The sequence below is a fragment of the Mchenga conophoros genome, linkage group LG20, assembly GCF_057382185.1.
Source record: "Mchenga conophoros isolate Kocher_MC1m ecotype Shallow Benthic linkage group LG20, M_conophoros_male_GT1.1, whole genome shotgun sequence".
Lineage (NCBI taxonomy): Eukaryota > Metazoa > Chordata > Actinopteri > Cichliformes > Cichlidae > Mchenga > Mchenga conophoros.
In genome coordinates this window covers 10,850,533-10,873,538 of record NC_140545.1, presented here as the reverse complement: position 1 = coordinate 10,873,538, position 23,006 = coordinate 10,850,533, and the positions used below count along the sequence as shown (strand labels likewise).

Here is a 23,006-nt window from a genome sequence, read left to right as displayed (position 1 = left end):
TTGTATTTACTTAATAGCCTAAGGTTTCTTTTGTCAGTGGAGACAAAAACCATTGCAGAAGAGTGAGTAAATACTGGACACTCATCACAAAATTTAATCTTCATAAAAATATGAAAGATCATTCAGTGTAAGCAGGCAACTGTTGCTGTTGTTTAGAACTTGTTTCCACTGCCCCCGTGTGGTAACATATATATTGGGGGTTTTTTTTCAGGTTTTTACAGATAATTTTTCATCCATGTCCATAACTTGTATCTTACATTGTGTAACATTTATGCCTTTTCTGCTCACAGGAAGGAGTCACAAACAGAAACCTCTCCCAGGTCTGTGATCTGGTTTTATCTCTCGCCTCTTTCCTTTGCCTTCTCTTCAATTCTGCTCTTAGCTGCTGCTGAGACACTCTTCTTGGGGGAGTGTGCTTACTGTACATCAGTGTGCGAGAGTGGGGGTTTGTGTGTCTGACATGGGTGTGGCTGCGTGTTAAGTGCCTCCTTCAAGAACGGTCACGCTGCATTTGCTCACATGGTGCTCAAAGATCAGCTCACTTTGGCCTCATTCCCAACTGGCAGCTTTATTAAATATTAACCGATATGCTGTTCTTTGATAGTCTACCTTTCAGCATCACCTTGGGAAAAAGTGATTTTGAACACTTTTGCTTGATTTTTCTATCACTCTGTTTTTTAACACAGAAAACAAGTGTAACTATTGACAAGGTGGTAACACTTTATCGTGGCTGAATGACAAACCTCCTTATAATCCAATTGCATATTTTAGACTCACGTGTAAAATCAGACAATCATTTAAATGGCAAAATGAATAAAACCAAAAATTTTTATTCTTTAAATGAGGAATAAATTACAGTCACAGTAAAGCGTTACTGGCATCTTGGCACACGCTGCTGTTTTTGTGATTCTACCCACTTCTATTTTATCTTTTTTGTGTCTCCTCCTACTGCCCACCACTCCAGTAATGAAAATGCACACAAAGACAGACTTTGCGGGTGCTGTCCGAGAGCTATTAGGTATAGTTGCTGCACAGATACTAACAACTGCACTGCAAGTCTGTGTGTCTCCTTCTATTCCTACCAATGTTCTTTTCTTCTGCAAGTGCAAGTAAAGGTAGAGGAGTCACAGAATAAGGACATGTAGCACTACGGAAAGTACACAATCCGACTTGTTACTATTTGTAGCGTAGTGAAGCTCTGTTTCTGATGTCTACATGAGGAGATTCACACGTAAAAGCAACAAAGAGCTATTTCTAACTTTTACCCTTTCCCCAGGAAAGGTGCAGATTTACATCCTTCTTTTATGGTTTCTGTTTAGTAACGTCTTGCAGTTGATTTGCTGGCTGTCTTTTTTGCCCACTCAGCCCCGTTCAGCAGGCAAGGTGCATATTGCTGATTACCTAATGGTTACCACGTGCCATACGACGATGATTTTATTTTTTTGTTGCATGATTTGTGTTCACTTTTTTTGCATAGAGCCAGACCACAGCTCTTCCTTTTGAGACGCAGTGTCACTTTGCTTCCCATGCATGCCTGCTTGTAGCTTCCTGCTGCTTGCCTGAACCACCGAATGCTCTACTATGTTCGTTTGTGGACATGGCTCCTTCTGCTGTAGGACATTGCCCATTTTGCATTTCTGCTGAGGTAAGATTTATTATCACATTGCAGATGAATTCTACAAATTCACAAGCTAGGGCTTAAACACAGTAGAATACAGACATTTAGCTACAGGTAGTCTTTCATTAAAATGATGCTGATAAATGCAGAGTTAAACAGGCTTAATTTACTGTATTGTTACTTCCTTTTTTAGTCGGAAGCCGAGTCTGAAGGACAAAGTGTTTCCCAGTCCTTCTAAGGCTCCTGTGTCCAAGGGGAAAGCCCAGTCTCCAGGTGGAGCAGATGATGGTGCTGAAGCAAGCCCCAGCAAGGTCACCAAGAGCTGGAGCTTCACCGACAAGAACCGAGGGGCGAAAAATGCCTTCAAAGCTCGGGGCAGCACCTCGCGCCAAAACTCAGAGGGTGAGGAAACTGATCATCATCTGACCAGAATGAGTGTAGTAGTGTTGTGTAGTATAACTGAATACACAGCCCTACAGTGTAGAGACTTGGAGAATTCTATTATTGTAGGTGGGAAACCTCAGAAACTGTATTCAAACCATCATGAAAACTGTAGAAAATGGCAGACACTTATTAAAAGAGATGTGGGTGTTGTGAATATGAAACTACATTCAGGACATGGAGGCCCTAGCTTTTGTATGGAGCCTGAAAGCAGAGGTGAGCGGGTTGCTGCTTCCTCCGGTGTCTCATCTCTGTGCTCCGGCTTCACATTTAGCTTGCATACACAAACGTGATATCTAACGTTCCAGAAGAATTCAAGTTGAGTGCACTTCCCAAAATTTCCAGGAATTCATTTGAGCCAGTATGACCTTGGCTATTTGTTCAGAGACCAAACTTTAGGAGTCAAAATTATTTATATTAAAGAAAACTGAAAACAAAACCAACTAAATCTTATGTAACTATAACACTACTAGTAACACTAGCTCAATATACAATCATTGCCAGAAGTATACATACATTCATCATGGGCATAAATGGTAAGTGTGTGTTTTTAATGTTTTTTCTCAACTGTTCTGTTTCTGAGGTCCAGAATTGTACAGGATACATCAATAATAACTTTTTCTTAAAAGAATTGGCTGCATAAGATCCACACGGGGTCAAAAGTATACATACACCTCAACTAATATTTGGCTAAATGTTTTGGGAAGTTGCACCTTGACCAGATGCTTTTGGTTGCCATCAACAAGCTTCTGGCAGAATTGGTAGAGTTTATTTAAACATGTTGGTTTCCAAGCAGGGACCTAGCTTTTGAGCATAGCACACAAATTTTCAGTAGAGTTGATCGTTGGGGATTTGTCCATTCCTGAAGTTTAACAGTCCATTTCTAAACACTTGCAGATTCCAGGACAATCGGTTTAAACATACAAGTTATTCAGATGTGTCGCCAGTTTTCTAAGGTCCAGAGGAAGACCCAGACTGTCACCCTCAGATAAGACAAGAGAAAATTAGTTAGCATGTTCCTGAACAGCCCAGGAACCACAAAGGCTCAAACCAGACATTAACTGGAAACTGCTGTAAGGTACACAGTGAAGCAAGTTTACATCACTGTGGACTGAGGGGGTACCAGCCAAGAAGAAGCTCCTGTTTCAAAATCAAGCCCATCAAGCTCAACTGAAATATGCAGCTGCCCACATGGACAAGCTAAATGCCTTCTGGAGGAAGGTTTTATTGTCAGACAAGACAAAGGTTGAGCTATTTGGCCCCAGTGACAAGAGATGTTTGGAGGAGTTAAAGGTGAGGTGTTCAAACCTAACAACCCTGTATGAGCTGTCAAGCATGGTGGCGGTAGCATCATGCTCTGTAGCTGTTTTGATGCCAGCAGTACTGGTACTTTAAAGGATGAATAAAATGAATAAATGAGGACTGCCTATATATTTTTCAGCTGTATTAACATTACATTAAGATATTAAGCTTTTTGAATATACTTCCAAAAGCCCCAAACTCAGACTTATTGAAAATTTGGGAATTCTACTTAAAAGCCATAAGGTCCATACCAGGAAACAAACAAGTTTAAATATCCAGACACAATTATGTCATAAGCTAGGTGATAGCTACCAGGTATACCGTTATATGCAGTGTTGCCAACTTAGCGACTTTGTCGCTATATTTAGCGAGTTTTCAGACCCCTTAGTGACCTTTTTTCTAAAAAAGGTCGCTTAAAAAAGACGTGAAAGCGTGTATCGCTTTTACTCTCAACAAGCAGCGGGTGCTGTAACGCAGTCAGTTCTTCTTTTACTCTTATGCTGTTTTGTGGATCACAAGGTTTAAAACTACTTATAAACACACACACACACAAAGTAACTCCACCAGAGTGCCTATTTCGGGTCACTTTTGCCGGTCCAAGCCCGGGTAAAGGAGCAGGGTTGGAATTGTGACATTAAAAAAACCAATAATTGCTAAAAGAAATTTAATTTGTAGTTCTAAATAAACTCTAAATGCATTTAAGGCATTTTTTACTCACTTTATGTCTCTTCCACGATGTTATTTCTCTCTCCAACAACATAGGTTACAATTAGATTAGCATGACCAATTATGCAAATTAGGCAATGACGTCATTTAGCGACTTCTAGCGACTTTTAGGACAGCCAATAGCGATTTTCCTTACTGAGGAGTTGGCAACACTGGTTATATGCTGTACAATCACTTGACCTTAGAAAAAGAACAGTTTATCGAAATCAATAAAAGCAAAAACTTACCATAACATTCATGCCCAGGACGAGTAAACTTTTAGCCACAGAATACTTTGGCAAAACTTGTTTATGATCAACAGTTTTTCTGACAAACATTCAGTTGCTGCCAGTGAACATGTAGCAGAGCAGTGCCAGGTCAGCAGCTCACCAGCTGTGTGAGTTTAGAAGTTACTGTCAAAACCTCTTTGAGTTGCAATCAATGTGGAGACTGTAGCTGAGTTATCATGCAGACATGTATGTTCCCTTCATGTATACAAAAATTTGTCACTTCTATGACAAATCAAATTTTTAAGAACACATTCAGGAGACCGTCACTTTGGATGTCGTGGTGTGGTGTCATCATTTAGTGCTAGACAGTCCCACTGCATCCATGTGTCATCTGTGTCACTATCATTAGAATATTTCTCTTCTCTCTCCATTTCTTTGCTTTCTGTTAAGCAATGTGAACCAATTCTCATTAGCTGTCTTTCTTCTTTCACTTCATGGCATGTTTAAGTGCTGATTGAAATGCAGGACGAAGACTTTGGACTGAAGAGTTCTCCAGGTTAGACAAGTCATCATGACATGTCTTCAGTAAAGACTGTAACATAGTCTATAATGTCTAGCTGTATAGTTTACCATACATGTTATATAAAGCTTTGAAACATATGTAGTTGGTAAGCTTAAATCTAAGAGAAGAGAGACCAGCCCATTCAAACATGATCCAGAAACCATTCAATAGACTCCACAGTTTTCCATGTTTGGAATTGATTTGTCTGCCATTTTCATCCTGCTAGAATCCATAACAAATCTTTTCCCATGTCTCTCCTCTCTCTCTTTTTGCAGCAATTGAAGGTTTAATAAGTAAGGCATTGGGATATTTTGTTGGTTGACTTCTATAGGGAAAATTATCCAAAGACAAGTCAGCTTCACCCAGTCTGAGAAACCTGCATGCTGATATCTGCTGAGATATGTTCACTTGACATGAACCCTTTGTTATGCTGTTTTTCTCACTGTGATGACTGAGGGCATGAGTCTAGCAGAGTCTCCCATGGAACTAATTATTCCATATTTACTTGTTATGATTGTTAGAGCACCTCATGTAATACATTTGTATTTATGGTAGCAGTAGGCTAAGCTAAACGGGTTCAAGTCAAGTGGTGCCAAGATTATCCAAAACTGACCCAGAGACATGCTCCCAAACCCTGCTTTAGCTTGCATGAGGAGACCTCACTTTCCCTACCAGATTCTCAGAAAATTTCTGATTTCCACTAATTAGGCCTTGACAACTCCATGCAATATGCTTTAAATTCTGTAGACCAGCCTTCCAGTGCTAATCTGTAATTGGTGGTGGGAAGAGAGTACCTGTCTTTGAAGGTTACAGTAAAGCTTTATCACCTCAGCACTATCCTTCAATTCTGCACCGAATCTTTTTACCTGTCGTCCCACGAAGCTTGCTCACACACTCCCAAACTGGCTAACTGGCTTGAGACCAACTGTAACACGGACACTTGCACCTTTGGCGCTGAAAGCGACGGCTCTGCTCTGCTTCTGCTGGTGACGTTTGTCATGCGGAAGCAGATGTAATTTTTTTTAAAAGAGCGTCCTTGCATTTGCTTTCTAGAGGCGAGCCTTCCGGGAGAGGAAGTTGGTGACGATAAGAGCTGCCACTGTGAATTCTTCACTCAAGAGTTACCACCAGGCTTGAAAGTTGCAATCAGAGCAATCTGGTAAGGACTCTCTGAATAAGAGGTTTTTATGGTTCTGTGATTGGTTATTTCATGTAGTGTAAAAATAACATCTGTGGTCATCTGTGTAGCTATTTCAGTGTTTAAAGAAGTAATAATAATAAATAATGTACAATGATGGACTATTAGCTAGAATGTAGTTAAGTTAAAAGATTCCGACAAGTTTTAAAAAGAGACTTTTTCATTTGATTTGATTTTATATGATGGATTATGCAGAAAAAATAGAATTGGGCTGAAAGGTCTATTGCTTTATTATGTATTCAGGTTGTGTATTTAAAAAGAAAAGTAACTAAGTAATAAAGTAACGAATTACTTTTGAAAATAAGTCATCAGTAAAGTAATGGGATTACTTTCTTGGAGAGGTAATCAGTAATTAGTAACTAATTACGATTTTCAAGGAACTTGACCAACACTGGTTGCCATGCCAGGGTGTCGGCTGCTGCTGACGTCCAGAGATGTGCATGATGTTTGACGCTGGTGCCTCGATGCATCAGCCTCAGTGATATTAGATGCTCAGAAATAACTGGTCTCATTAGTAGGATGTGGAGGTAGTGGTGATTCAGAAGACAGCAAAAACTATTGGTTTAGGATTAGTCATCATAAACTGCTTGGTTATGTTTAAAAGAAGTGGTTTAAAATAGAGCTCTTCACAACTTTATGCTACATATTGCAAAAATGACATTTTGTGAAAAACCAAAAGGCCCCTTTTCACAAGTTGGGAATGAAAGACCTGTCTCACCTCATGCATTACAGCTGCCATAGGACACATTTGTGGACATTTGAGAGACAACATATATATTTAATGTAAAATGGATGACAACCATCAGCTACCAAAAATGTATGCCCAAAATGTTGGTTTTAAGTTGGTTACATGTAAATTTTCCATATAATTCTGTTACATACGTACAGTGTAAAATGTTATCTGATCAATGTGATCAAATGACTTTATTTGGTGTGCATTCAGTTTGTACCAATCATATTTTCCTAAAGCATTAATCATTTAAATAAATAAACCGTTGATTTGTTATATTTCATTAGCATTTTACTCCGCATTGCACTTTTTGTTTGTTTTGAGCAGGAGAATTCTTGGGAGTTATTCTGAAATGTCTGCTGTGATCTGGTCATTTGTTTTCCTGTCACGTGACACGTTTAACAACGATGTCTCGCCCCCTCTCCCCCCCCAGCATCATGAGCTTCCTGGTGTCAAAGAGGAGGTTCAAAGAGAGCTTGCGACCCTACGATGTCATGGACGTGATTGAGCAATACTCCGCTGGTCACCTGGACATGCTGTCGCGCATTAAGAACCTGCAGACCAGGCAAGAAGTCCTTTACTCTTGAATTAGTCATTTCTTTAAGAAATATGTGTCAGTAGTTAGTTTAGTTAGCTTAATATAACAGTGGAGCTTTCATCTACTAACAAAGTGCTTTTAGTGGTCACTGGATACACACATGTTGTGACACACAAGCCATTGATTTGCCTGTTTCATTTATCCAGATACATGTGTTGTATTCAGATCTGTTACATATATCGGTAGCTTGATGTCCTATTAGCGGTCACTCCTTCAGCTCTGAACGTGCCACAGATTGATTTTGGATGTAACACTGATGTCTAATTCACATTGTTTTCTATGTCAGTTTTCCCTCCTACAAGCGAGCTCCTCACACCTTGATCCCCTGAAGGTCTAACATGTACAAGAAATATATTCCATCAGTGAATCACACACACTTTCCATCCATGAAACAAGCCAGACTCACCGTATGTCTCGTGTGTGGAATATATTGCAGACGTGTTCTCCATACCTGATGTGATTCCCACGTTGCTTCATTCTGCATTGCACTCATATCGTCTCTGTGTGCCTTGCCAGGATAGATATGATTGTGGGGCCGCCTCCCCCAACAACACCTCGCCATAAGAAGTCCACTGAAGTTCCTAGGTTAGGTTAATAGACTGCACCTTTAGAATGACCATTTTATCAGCATTATCCTCCTTATGCCATAGTAGCAGTTACATGCTACCTTACTGGTTCGATTGATGGAACCCCTTTTGAGTTCAAGCCATTGACATGTCTCATTGAGCTAGCGGGATTGTGATACATGAAAGCAGGGGTGCAGGTGCAATAGTTAATAAGTGAAATGGCTTAACAGACTGCTTTATGTAGAACATTTTAAGGATGTTGTTCTGTTAGCGCTGGTGACAAATGATATCAGCTGCTGTCAAGGAAAGGCTAAAAAAAGACATTTTGCCGTTTGCTCACTGAATCTTAACGAGCCGTTTCACATGGCCTCGCTCAAGAGGGGTTTGAAGTGCTAAATGCTTGCTCTCTTAGCAGAAAGACAGAGGGAGAGCTCCCCCAGTAGGATGCAATGGAAATGAAGCATGAAGCACCACTGAAGCATGCCAAGTGATGCATTTTGGCCGCAGACAAAATGTCCCTTCAGTTTAGACTCTGTTTTGTTAAACGAAAAAAAAGAAAAGGAAAAAAAGATCGTCTTACTCACATTATGCATGCGTCCACACAATCCACCTGAACTCAGTAGTGTCTCAGGAAACGTTCACCTTCTGTAAGGCCATCATTTATTCATTCAAACATATTTATTTGCAGCTTGACAACAATCATCACTAAAATAATTTCATTACTTTTCAATGCAAGACTAATCTACATTTTGGCATCCCAAACTTCTTGAGTTAAAAATATTGGGGTCAGACCCTGTGGCAAAACAGAGCATATCTACTATACATATAACTATACACTTGTATAATCATATTATAATCTAATATATGACACTATTTTCTCTAAATGTTAGAGTTGACCAGATAGTTGGTAAAGGTCCCAAAGGTGGAGGAGATGCTGTGGAGGACCAGAGTATGATGGGACGTCTGGTCAAAGTGGAAAAGCAGGTAGGAATGTTTCACCCAGGTCTGTGAAGGTCAGTCTGGAAAGTTTTTCTTTTCCCGCCAACATCAACTTATGTTGATTCCTCTGATGGAACACCGTTTTCTGTCTTTCTGCAGGTGGTCTGCATGGACAGGAAACTCGACTTCCTGGTTAATGTGTATGTGCAGCGTATGGGTATCCCCCGTTCCGAAACAGAGGCCTTTTTCAACTCCAGGGAGCCGTATCCAGCCCCGCCTTATCACAGCCCCGAGGAGAGCAAAGAAGAGAAGGAGGAAAAGGAGGAGGTACAGGAGGTGAAGACATGCTCAGCAGCTGATGTCCCATGCTCTGACGGGTCCTTGGAAAAGAAAGACCCTTTACTTGGTCGATCCGTGGCGAGATCAGTTGGTACTCCCTCTGGGAGCAACAGCCGCCCCTCTACCTCCTGGCAGCACCAACTGCAAAACCCCATCAGCCAGCCTGCCTGGAACAGCAGCGTGGCCAACACCCCTTCGCCAGTAGGTGGCAGCGGCGACCATTCGCCCACCCTGTTCCGCCTCCCACCTCCACCTGCTCCAGCTCATGACAGATCCTCTTCGGGTCAGGGTGGCAGCGGCAGAGAGAGCGGCTCCCACAGCAAGAGGCGCAACAGGAGGCACAGGTGCCATCGAGAGGTCACCGCAGTAGATAGTGACACATCCCTCTCCATCCCGTCGGTTGACCATGAGGAGCTGGAGCGCTCGTTCAGCGGCTTCAGCATCTCCCAAGCCAAGGAGGACTTCTTTGGGCCCTCGTTCTTTACAGGCTTAGGAGGGGGAGCCGGAGCAGGGCCCGAAGCCGGAGGTGGACCTTCACTCTGTGCCAGGGTCAGACCATTGCTAGCAGAGGGGGAGTCGGACACAGACTCTGACCTCTGTGCTCCCTCGCCTCTGTCTTTCACCGGAGAGGTCTCAGGTGGAGAGAGGGGGTGGGCTGGGCTGAAGTAGAAAGGACTGCTCTGCTGGCAGACCTGCTGATTGTGACAGAGGCTGATGCCCCGATTGCCAACATGACCGTATCATTAGACCTCGTGGCCACAGGCTCACTGTAGATGATGGCTGATACAGACTATATTGGGCGGTTATGTGCAGTTGTCTTTTTGCGATAACAGTAAAAACGAGTTCTCACAAAAACAACGGGATCATCCTTTATCAACATTTAAGTTTGTAATGTAACACTTCACTGGCAATGCTTGATTACGGTTACTTTTGTATCCACTCAGAATTTGATTAAATAGCTGTTTAGAAACCTTTCTTTAACTTAGACAAGAAGCCTTTTCGTTATGGTACTTAGTTAGTGAGACGACACTTACACAGTGTGGATTTGTATGAAACAATAAAGAGAATTGCCATTTTGGTTCCTCTTATGAGACGTATGAGTAGCATTTCAGCACGTCTTCTGTTAAACACTGACCACTTTAACATTCAAAAGCTTGCTGGAGTTTGTAACGCGAGACTGTTGAAATCTTATCTTATAACGTAGTGTCTTGATAACTTCCATACCTTAGGATGTCTTGAGGTGTTATGTTGCCAAAACCTTAGCTATGATGATCAGTTAGATTCTTGCTGATTTAAAAAAAAGAAAAAATGCTTCATTATTAATTCAGCCTGGCATTTATGTAATACTATGGAAGAACTCCCCTTAAAGTAATACTGAATACTTCTGTAAGGATACACTAAGGAACCACCTGCATGATAAATGATTGATTTAAGGACTGTGTTAAGTAGGCTGCAAAAACCAAACGGTGACAAACAGTCAAACTGTGTTTTTCTTCTATACAGTAAGAGAGAGTGGTGAATTTAATTTTTTTAAAAAGTGCATGCATGACTGGTTTCAAGCTATGTTTTAATTTTTCTAAGGAGCTTTGCTTGAATTCCAATCATGTAAATGCAGCCTGAGCTTGCTAATTTCAACAGCTCTTCTTTTCTGGGTAAATATGTTCATCAAATTCTATACACATTAAATACAAGAGCAGATGTTTAATGCTGCACAGGTATGGGAACAGGAAGGGCATTTGCTTGTACATTTTGTATTGTTATTACAAGGCATGCAGTGTTGAAGCTGGATTGAGTGCACGTGAAACTTTCTCACTTGTTACTGACATGATGGTATTTAGCCTGCAGTGCATTGAACGTTCATTTAGATTCTCTGATGCTACGTCAGTTTCAGACTAAACGAGGAAATGCAATAAAAAAAGCAAGCAACGCGATCAAGAACTCATCCTTTAAAATTGTTGCCTTATTTCCACACCAAAATTTTAGAGGTCCACAAATCAACAATTTCATTTTTAACATTTTATAACAGTAGTGTATGTAAATTGTTATGGGAGGTTCTTTGGCCTGAGAGCAGATGTTTCAGGTTGCACATTTAGCCATTAATAATGCTAACCTTTGAAGCATGAACAGTTCTTGTTAAAATTAACCAATGCCAACATTTTAACATTTACATTATAACCAAGGAAGTGTAATTCAATAGAGACTGTTAATACGCGGTCCATATTTTTCAGCAAAATCAGGAAGCAACTTGCTGGCATGATTTTTACAACCCATTGAAAAGACATGTAGGGTTTTACATGATACCGTAGATCAGCACCATTGTGTAACTGCACCTTTGTCTTGTTCAAAAATAAAACTTTGTGCATCACTAAAAATCGGTCTTTTGATGCCTTTTTTAAAATGAAGAGAAATGGTGTCTTTAGCTATGGAAATGGTGTAATGGAATACATCTGTCACTAGATGGCAACCAAGAACTGAAGACAGAAAGACAAGTCCCCTTAACTGGAACTAAGGATGCCAACCACTGTCTCCTTAACTAAAGCCAGTCTTAAAACACATCTTTTTAAGATAGTCTGTTCTATTAGTTTGTTGGTTCAATTTGTTATTTAAAGACTTTCAAGGTGTTTTCCTATTTCCAGACTTTGATTTTGACACTTAATTGCATGTAAAGTGTCTTGAAGGTCTTCGAAGGTGCCTATAAACAAAATGGTTTATTGTAATCATTTGTTGTAGTGACAGATCAAACACGTGCTGCAAAAGCCAGGAAAAATGGACACGTCCAAATACTTTTGAATATATAGCATGGCTAACACATACTTACACACTTATTGTCCTACTTATCTGTCTACATCAGCAAAAAGTAAATTTATTACCTGATCAGATTATTGAGCAACCTAACTAGTATTGGTTAACAGCCATCATTTATTGTTAGTGAAATAGCAAAGGCAGGTCACAGGATCAGCCAATTTGTTAAGTGTTGTGAGGCCAGGATTTTAGTTGAAAGGGTGATACAAATAGAAATGGAGTAGCACATTAATAAAAGTCAAGTGATGGTGACACAGCACCTAAGGCTTGTTTACTCTTGGTAGCACCTGGAGAATTGCAATCAGTTTAAGCACCTACAATGTAGACCAAAGGACAACCAACCAGCAGACACAAGGACTTACAACTGATTCTATAAGGCAAATAACTTAAAAAACAATGAAAGTCTGTGTTTTGCTGTGGAAAACACTAATTAAAAACACGACACCGCAGCTAATCTTAATCTGAATCCTCAGGACTGCTTGGCTTAATCTGCACAGGACATTCATTCAAAGATGAGAGGATTGGAATTTAAACAGTCTGTACAGACGTAGGAGACTCACCCTTTGATGATGGATGGTGGAAAAGCTGCCAATCAATAAACCCAATAGTGACTCGAATATTACAAAAGTGCTCTCAAAAGAGAAACCGAGAACAGATGGACTGCATGCGTGCTGACATGTTTCACCACTGTGTTGCACAGACAGAAAAGGATTCAAAATGTAGCTCTTCCAGTAGCCTCATCAACACCTAAACCACTCTGTCGCATTTACAGTGTCAGATTTTCTGAAAATAACGCTTGTGCTCACTGAACAGATTGCACTTTGCATGTGTAAGTAAATTAATTTGTGTTTTTTGTTATTTCATGAGCTCTTTTTTTTAAACCATATTTTGTCAGAAGTGACTCTGTGTCCTTGACTCTACCCGTGTTTGTGTCCAGGTCTGGCCTGGTAATGTCCATGTAAACATTTATTTATGTATTCCCTATAGTGTTAAATAGCATCAGCAAGAAGTCATCAATGTCCAACAAGGGCAGAGACAGGTGACCTTCCTTTCTTTCTCTCTCTCTGTGTACATACAGACGCACAGGTCAGTGGAGGTAGGAAATACTGGCTGTGTAAATATAAGATTGGGCAACATATATCACAATTTGCATTGATTACATGCAGGCTGCATTTCAACAAGACAAGGCAAGAGGCAATCTTTACTGCTTCATGATTGCAGTGGATTTTCATTATACTCAGCAGGCATAAGAGTGTGGCTCTAATATTAAGCTGTAAATAGGTGAAACCAATAAATGCATACACCACAACATACATAATCATAGGACAGACGTGTATGAATGGACAGATGCTTTTCATCAATCATCAGAAAATTACAGAATTGATTTTAATTCCCTGAAAGCCAGTCGTCCATTTATCAGACCGGAGGTGGGATATGACACATTCATTGATATATAGCCTGACTTTACTAATTAGCTGGCTATAAATTGGCATAACTATTTTTAACTTTACTTGCATGTGAACACCTTGCTTACATGTATTCCACAGGCTATTTGTGAGTTGTGACCAAACATATTTTTCCCGTAAGACAATAGAATAAAAACTGCAGCTCCAAAGCCAAAGCCAGCTATTTTATTTATTTATTTTTTACTGTGGTTAAGCTTAAGACAAAGGTATGGTGGATTTCCTTGGAGGTGATCTCTCTTGGAGGCTCCACTTGGCCACACTCTAAAGAGTATTTGAATCTGACTCACTGACCTTACCGTCTTTTCTTTAGCATCCTCTGCTCTGCTTCTGTGAAGGTTTCATGAAGCAGATATAATCAATAAAATCAAACTACTGAGAAATGCTATTTCAGTCAGGCCCACTTTAGATAGTCTTGTTTAAAACTGGAAAAGCCTAATTATATGTGACAGTATGCTTCTGTTTTTCCTTCCACGTGCAAGCGTGGAAAGCCTAAGGCGTTGAAAGCTCTTCTTTCCATGTACATAAATGGAAAACCCAAGGCGGGAAGAGCATGTGGAATACTCTCCACTACGGTAAGAAACAGAGCAGGATTTAAGGATAACAAATATCACACTGATAAGTCAGACACAAAATTAAATTGAGGAGCTGGGGTGGAGGTGGATAGCAAAGCGTCTTTTAGACAAAGCAGCAACAAAATTCAGGCAAGAGCAGCTTAAGCAGTTTAATCTGAGCCAGCATATTCTGTGATTGACAGAGCTTGACTTTTCGTCTTGCATGAATTATTGTTGTGCTCATTTTCCTATTTCATTTTGTTCTGTGCTACCTACAAAAGCCAAAAATCACCTTCCTCATTATGATACAGTGTGACTTGATTGTGTCATATCAGGATATGTTTCACACCAAATGATAAAAATTTCCATGAAGAAACTAAATAATATGCGTATGTGTCATGAAAGAGCAGTAATTAATGGTCCCCGTCCACAGACGCTGTAAAAACACTATACACAGTGAATATGAAAGGCGTTTCTATCAGTGGCATCGATTAATGCACAGTCAGGGAAACAATGTCTTGATGGTCATGATGAGAAACGTAATGACACATGGTTGACTCTTTTAAGGGAAAAATAAAGAGTTTATTGACTCTATCTTGTTTACCTTTTATGTCAATAATATTTAAGTTAAATTATTTTTAATGTTAATGGGGTATGATTTTTTTTAACTTCTGAAGTCAAACATGGTAGAAAATGTCTGACAACTGCTGAGTTAGTAAAATAAACAAAATCATTTATTTCGAGCACTGAGGATATTCATGTTAACACTGCTTCAGCTAGATCAATCTTCCATTACATTCCATTATACAAAGAAATGTATAATATCAGGTAAAAACTGCCGTAGCTTGTGGGCGTTATTGAATACATAGTCCTTGAATTGCTTACAGTGTACAATGTAGTAATTGCCTAGGCTGCTTCATTTTTCAATAGAGAAGAGATTTGAGTTTACATGGGGGGAAGGTCAGAAATTTTCCATCTTTCTGTGGTGAAATATGATCGATTATGAAGTTTAACAACTGTAACCCAGTAACAGAAGCAACTCAGAGCTCGTTTCTTTCAGTGCAGATTCAAAGTAGACTGAATGCCTTATTGAAACGATGCAGATTCAAAAACAAATGAGAAGCTTTACATTCATTTCAAATGTAAACGAATTTAATACAAACCATTTCTAGAGTTCATATAGACTGTATACAAAAGAAGGACATGAGACAATAGTGCTTTACTAAATCAGATTCTATTGAGTTCATTATTAATTCAATAAACAATTCCTTTCAAGAATAATCATTGAGAGGATCCCCAGCCTTTTTTGCCCCACAGACCGGTTTAATATCAGACAATATTTTCACGGACTGGCCTTTAAGGTGTCACAGATAAATACAACAAAATAAAATGATATGACCAAGACAAAAACTGTGGTACTTTGTAAATATAATAATAAACACGAATTCACTGTGTAATTGTATAGCTTTATTAGCAGCGCCCTCCTGAAATGCGCCAACAACATTGAGAGTAACGTCCTCCTCTCTGCCACTTAATGATCTCTGGTCACTGTGGTAACGCGTAAATATTTTTTTCAAAATAAGGCACACAACTACAACACGGGAAAAGACCCAGGGAAACCAAGTTAACGATAAAAACCCTGAAAACCATAAATTTCACACCCGAGCCTCAACTCTCATGGACCGGTAGTGGTCTTTGGCCCGGGTGTTGGGGGCCGCTGCTGTAAGAGATGAATGTAGCTTCTGGGTCCAAAAAATAAAACCATAATGGGAGTATCTCAAACCTGCATTCTTTTTTATTGCCAGCAGGAGTTGGGACAAAGTCTTTGAAAAATGTCTTTCAGACAGCCCCTGTAAAACCTTCCAGCTGAGTTTACAGTCTTTTAATTTCATATTAATACATATATTTGTGTTCTTTATTGTGTTTTTAAGTAATTCTTCATGTGTATTACATGTTCCATTGACTTCCTGTGCATGACCTGTTTTGGAACAGTCTCCTGTGTTTGTCATCTCCCCTGTAAAACTTAGAAACAGGACCACAGAAACAAATGGATGACCATCTTTAATATGCAATATAAATAACATTTTATATTATTAAATATGCATCATGAATGCACAACACAAATGTTTGCTTACATTTAATTTCATTATGAGTATGTTTTTTCAAAAGTTATGACCCTTAAAAAATTAAATTTAGGTTTTAAATGACTTGGAGATAATTTCATTCGGGTCTATTTACTTTTTAAAAATTTGTTTGTGCTCTTAAGGTAAAACTGAATAGATCTGTCATCATGGGTAATGTGAAGACTGAAACTGTAAAACGAAGCTGACAGATTTTCATATCATACTTTAAGTCGAATAATATCAGATGCCAATCATTATTACTCAACTATTTATATAACTTCACACAAATTAATGAATCTTCAGGGACATTAGGGAGAGCGATGCAGTGCATCATCTGCATCACATCCTTCTCTGCCCTTCCTGCTCTGTTTGACTATATTTAGGATTTCAAGAGGTTCTGCGAATGCACATATGCGCATTTGCAAATGTATTTAAGTTTACACCCCGACTTATACAAATACTACCATATAAGGATTGCACTCATTTGTCTTAACAAAGCTACAGCATTAAACAAGATAAATAAGACAACCCAAAATCATTAAAAATAAAAAGAAAAGAGTTGCTGAGTCCATCATCAATGTCGCCCAATAAATCCTTATTTATGAACAGCACATAATTTCACTCAAAGCTAACAAAAATAATTAAACTCCAAGTAAACAACGAAGCAATGATAATAAAGAACAATAACATTTTTCTATTTATAAGAGGAGCTTAAATAAACAATATTCATGTAAAACAAACACGGAAAAGAGTTTTCAGTGAGCACACACTGAGCTAAAATGACTACCACGAGCTGTGTAGACATGGACTTGGGTGAAAGCTGACCTTGCAGGCAATGATTTCATTGTGGCAACCACATCACAAGACCAGAAACTGGACAATTTCTAAAAGAAATACTTAATACAATGATTTCCTTAGTTGGAAACCATAGAGACCAAGCAGACTGTATATCTGCTTGACACAACGCATTAAATATTTACGTATTTACAGAAGCTAGACACAATGCATAATCATGTATGCTATTTCTATGAACCACAGTAGTTTGCACTCTTGCATTTGGAAGTTAAAGCATGAATTAGGCCAGAGTGACATGGATAATCCATACAGATTCAGAATAATTGTGTGGATCGAATTCAACTTTTTATTCTAACTGCACCAGTGCTTTCACAGTGGCTACATGAAATGCACTTTGAGTACCCGGATGGTCACAAAGCCTAGCCTTTGATGGCCACCATTTTGGCTAAGCAGCAAAAAGGGAGGAACCATCAGCCAATTCTTTAGTCGGCAGGAGGAGGATCTGTCATCAGGATATGTTGAGCCAGTGGTAGCAATCTAATAGATGCAGATTTTATTGCTATTGGGCTATTGGACTTTATCTTTCAAGCAGACCATCAGATGCTTCAGTCTGGCAATGACTTCAGGGTTATTAATCATGTGAAGGGATTGTCAAATTCTCAGAAGCTGGTTGCAATGCACTCATCCTAATGGCTTTGCACACCTTCAGTAGCATTTAAATTTTATTCACCTGGAATAAAAGAGAAGAAGAGAAGGGTAAGAGCGGTACAAATAACAGAGAAAGAGGGAAAACAAACAAATGAAAAATTAAGCAGCGTAAAAATGGCAGTGTGATTGTGAGGTGGAGGATAATGCAGGGTTTTGTCTCGGATAGGAAATGATTTGATAATTTATTGATGCCTTGATTATTTCCTTGGTGATACGCCAGCTCTAATTAACAGCTTGGCAGAAGTTAAAGTGTGTGCGTGGTGACCTGGCCTGATTTAGTGATTAATGCTAGGGGGAGGCTTGATTGGCGTATGTTGAGTTAATGTAATTTCACAGAGGTTCAAATGAGCTTCAAAGCTCTCTAAGCATGGGCCATTTAGTAGCATTTGTAGATAGAGACAGTGTTTGAATAAAGCCAGTGAAGTCTGAAGGCTCTAAAGGCTTTTGGGTGGGAGGGAGTGGAGGTCCTTCTTTTTATTCCCTTGATATTCACATGTGAGGAGAATGACAAGCTGAAGGTCAGAGAACCAGTCAGCTGTTTTAAATAAGAAATGAGATAAACGTGAATGAAGAAGGCCGAGAATGGGAGGAGCATATGAACTGAAGCTCACATAAAAGATGTGAAAACATTAAAATAGGCAAATTGAAGGGCTTGGAGCAATTCCAGTGTGAAGTGTGAAGTGCACAGCTGTCAAAGACTGCACAGGGAGGTGAAACAAGTATGTACAGATTTCTGATGCAACCATGAATAGCATACAAAGTCATGCAAAGACATAATAACTCAAGTCAATGATTTTACTGAAATGAAATCATCTGGATACAAATGGGTACTGTCTATTGTAACAGCTGCTTGAATCTGTTGCAGAGATGAAAACATAACATGAATTACTACCAGGAACGAAAGTTTTCAGAAAGTTTTGGAGGCTGAGTTGAAATATAACAACATGATGTTGGCAAGATCTGACTTTACAAATAGTTAAACTGGTTTGAATTCAAAATTATGAGCAAAGCACAGAAAAATTAATTGTTAGCAATTAAAAACGAATTAAAAACGAATATTGCCTGCTGTTCAATATGAACTGGCACTGAGAGCACTGGAGCAAAACCTGCACTCAAAGCTTAAACAGTAGGTATATAAATGTGCATGCGGAACAAGGCTAAAAAAGTAATACACACAGCACTGATTTGAACTGAGTCGACAGAAGGTAACTGTACAGTCTCATTGCACGAGGCTTGAGCCGTAATCATCTGAAGGTTAAAGAGTTATTAGTGAACCTTAGCTACATTATGAGAGGTGGCCATGTAGAGCACGGAGATCATAGTGTATATTCTTTTTATTGTGTGTGTTTTTATTAATCTCTCTCCTTTCTTCCTCACCCCAACTGGTCGCAGCAGATGGCCGCCCTCCCTAAGCCTGGGTCTGCTGGGGCTTTCTTCCTGTTAAAAGGGAGTTTTTCCTTCCCACTGTTGCTAAAGCGCTTGTTCATAGGGGGTCATATGATTGTTGGGGTTTTCTCTGTTCTCTTTGTATCATTGTAGGGTCTTCACGTTACTATATAAAACGCCTTGAGGCAAGTGTTATTTTGATTTTGCGCTGTATAAATAAAAGTGAACTGAATTAAGTGGAATTGAATATTAATATTGCATAGAGACATAAATATTATATGTACTGAAAATAAAGTAATTTTTTTCAGTTAATTAGTTAATTGGCAGGTTTTTAAAGGGTATGTGAGATTGGGAGAAACAAAATACAATCTAAAATAAAAGAAACAAAGCCTAAGATGATGGCAGTGATATGCACCATTCAGCTTTTATTTAAATATATGGAGCACCTAGCATTAATATGTCCATAAATTATCCTCAATGCTTCTGGTAATGCTACGGCTTTAGTTACATTATTAAAAAAAGCATTTCTTTCCTTAGTTTCGTTCATTAGCCCCATGCTGAATGGTTACGTCACAAGGTACAGGTGTTTCACAGTTTATTCGACTTTGGAGATGTTTCTCCAGAGCCATAAGCATGACATTTAAAGGTAATACATTGCTATCTAACTTTGTTCACAGCATGCAACTTCTGCAGGAGGCATTATTAGGGCAATATTTTAAAGAAGTTGGTTTTAATAATTAACTTCATCTCACACGTAAGTCTTTATCACTAGAAGCTTCTCAGGTGTAATCTCTTTTTTCAGTAAATTATTATTAAAGGTATCATCCTGTTTCCCATTCCATATTTGATGATGGTGAATTCATTTGTAGTCTATCGTTGCCTTTGGAAACATGTACCTTTAAGCCGTATTGTATCTCAAAACGTGTAAGCTGCTTCTTTGGCCATAAAAGGTCACACAGGAATACACACATATACACAATGCTTGCCTGAAGGATCTGAAAAAGGATGGTCAGCATAGAGTCCTTCAACTTTTAAAGATCTGGTCTGATAAACGTGCGGTTTTTCCCAGCTTTCGGCTCGCCATCCCAAAAGAAGACGAGACGGAGGGTTTGCACTGAATTGCAATCCCCATAATCCTGTATCTTTTTTTAAGATGTTGTGAATGACATGAAATGAGAAATGCTGGATATGGGAATACCAAACTCAGCACATTTCATAGCCTCTTTGCTTTTTCTTGACACTTTCAGATTCAAAATGACTTAAGGCACTCTTACAGAGAAAACAAGCAAGATGTGGTCTGACCACTGATGCATTAGAGTTACTTGGAAGAGCTCTGCTGTATGCTGTATAATATAAAAATCTTGAGGTTTAACATAGTGCGAGATTCATAATTATCTGTCTTCCTGGAAAGGCACTAATGCATTCAAGGTACTCTTCAGAAATTGCTGCACTGCTGAGATATATTCCCACCTTTTACTAGCCTACTGGATATTCCAATATGCACTGCTCAGCCAATTCAAACATCGTATATAAAGCAGTAATTTAGCAGGAATTTAACTGACCCTGGTTATTAGAAATGAGGTACTGACCGCCTATGAGCCAAATGGTGCATGCACCACCTGTCCTTGGTTTAACTACACAGCTTAAGAAAAAAAATCAAACAATTAATGCTAAACTTTATAAACCTAACTACATTTTTACAGGAAAATGTTGGCAGTGCTGCCATGTACATCTCGCATCACAGTGGGTGGTGGGGGACAACACGATAGGCAACCCCAGGATGTCTCGTCAAGCTCAGCAGCACAATTATCGCTCATCCATCTTTAATATCTCGACGTCTTCTCCATTTCCGCCAGCAGAGACAAACTCACCTTGTAATTATTATCACAGCTGGCATCCAAATTGGATGAATCATATTTTTGCTCTTTCAAAAAGAAAAGACAGATGTGGACAAAAAAAAAAAACACGGACAGAGACAGCTGAGGCGTTCGCAGGTGTGAAAATAAACACATTTTGTGAAGTTGTCACCATTTAATTCTCTAATCTTATTTTCAATGGCAGCTTCATCTGTCTGTGATAGCTGAATGTGGAAGTTACTACGAGCATGCTGTGTTCCTTGACCGCATTCAGCCCTCGCTCATCTCATCTGGTTTCAAAACTCAAAGATGCTCAGCTCCAGGTTTCAGCAAGGGACCGTCGCTACATCCAACTTTTACAGTATATACAGTCTGTGCATGTTTTTTTTTCATTAGGTTGTCATGGAGACTGCAGGGTACTTTCTGTCACGGATACTCCTGGAGATGTATCAGGGCTGAAGACACTATAGCGATATCATGTATAGACCCCATAGACTGACTCTTCAGCACAGCCTGATTATAATTTTTCCCTTTCCTTCTCTGATGCAAATTGTTGCAATACTGTTGATAGTAAAGACAACATGGAACAAATGTGAAGAGAGACTGGATTTATCCTTTCCTTTTCAGCAGTGGTATGGTAGTCACCTAATATTTTAGGGTTATAACAAATGTATTTTCACTCTAGACTTTGTCCTTGATGCGACTGGGTTTTTCCCCCATCACAGCTTGATTGTTTAATGCACATAATGAATGCATGGCACAGTCTGTGTGACACACACTTTAGTTCTTGCGTCATAGTGGGGCTAAGTAACAATCAACAAGTGAGCCACTACGCTAAGCTATAAATTTAATTGTGAAATGGAAGCTTCTTGGTTGGGAACACCTTGATGAAGACTCATAAATCTGACTCGAGGTACATTTATGAGGAAGCACTTGTCGCTAGGAGCAACAAAGACACCCAGAGTCTCGCATTCATTTTTGGTTTTGGTTTAGATCTTCTTGTACATAAATATTATTACTCACAATATCCCCAAAATAACGATTTGAAATATCATTTGAAATTCTGCTTCCATCTTCTTTTGGTAGAAAGACAGGATAAAACAGCTGGCCCCTCTATTTGGACATCATTAAGAAAAAAAATTCCATTAAATTAAAAGTCCCACTGGATAAGAGCCTGAAGGCTTTATTCATCAAATGAATTAGGAGGCATATGTCAAGACCAAGGGCTTTGGCTACACAGCACTCTGAATCAAATGAAAAGTAACTTTACATGATTAAAAACAGACTGATTGGCCAAAACCTAATTGTCAATTGCGTTAAAAATAAGTTGAAAATTGTTGCAAGCATGTGTCATGTGGTCATTCGTTACTACTTGATGTTTCTGTGTCTAAGGGGAGCAAAACCTAGCACTTATCTACTGAGAACATGCTGAGGTATTGATGAGAGCCCACTCCCACCGGACCTCAGATGGTAACCTTAACATCAGGGGAACAGCATTAGTCACTCAGGCTGCACTTAAGCATTCCCCATTTAATTAAAGCTATCAGCATGGGGTGCTCTTTAAACTGGGCAATCTGTAGGCATTACTGAAAGACACAACAATGGGCACATGAATATTGAAATTAACAAGGCGGCGCAGCATAGAAGTTAAAATAGGTGGTGCTATTTTAACTTGTAGGGGCTACTATTTTTTTGTAGTTGTAATTTTTTGCTGTTTGCAAAGATATTGTGTGATATATGTTGCCTTTCAGATGTTTAACAATGTTTCATTCAAAGTGAAGATAATCCCTGATTATACACTTTGCACAGAGCTTCAAGAGTATCTTTGAAGTATAGCAAATAGCCAGTGTCTTTGTAATAACTTTATTTTGATTTCATTTTTGGAGCTAAGTAAGATGAACTGTGTGACTGATGTTTTTATTTTATCCATCCATTTGCTTCCACTTATACTTTTCAGGGTCACTGGAGCTTATCCCTGCTGTCATGGGGCAAGGTACCCCATGGACAGGTAGGAAGCCAGAATACCTGGGGAGAACCCATGCAAACACAGGGAGAACATGCACAGAAAGACCCCGGCCTGATGGTGGAATT

At 39.3% G+C, this 23,006-nt stretch overlaps 1 protein-coding gene across 6 annotated transcripts in view; it reads left to right on the top strand.

The window, feature by feature from the left end:
* The window catches only part of LOC146550430 (potassium voltage-gated channel subfamily KQT member 2-like), a 41,001-nt gene extending 29,401 nt beyond the window's left edge, over window positions 1-11,600 (top strand). The window contains exons 10-18 of one of the 6 annotated variants that reach the window (XM_085259124.1): window positions 291-320; window positions 965-1,018; window positions 1,812-2,020; window positions 4,805-4,852; window positions 5,134-5,151; window positions 5,912-6,017; window positions 7,220-7,351; window positions 8,841-8,934; window positions 9,049-11,600. In XM_085259124.1, coding sequence (XP_085115250.1) covers window positions 291-320; window positions 965-1,018; window positions 1,812-2,020; window positions 4,805-4,852; window positions 5,134-5,151; window positions 5,912-6,017; window positions 7,220-7,351; window positions 8,841-8,934; window positions 9,049-9,897 — 1,540 coding nt within the window. In that variant the 3' untranslated portion in view covers window positions 9,898-11,600. The remainder of the gene's footprint in view (window positions 1-290; window positions 321-964; window positions 1,019-1,811; window positions 2,021-4,804; window positions 4,853-5,133; window positions 5,152-5,911; window positions 6,018-7,219; window positions 7,352-8,840; window positions 8,935-9,048) is intronic. The other 5 variants (XM_085259125.1, XM_085259126.1, XM_085259128.1 and 2 more) reach the window with 5 other exon arrangements.
* The last annotated feature ends 11,406 nt before the right edge of the window (window positions 11,601-23,006 follow it).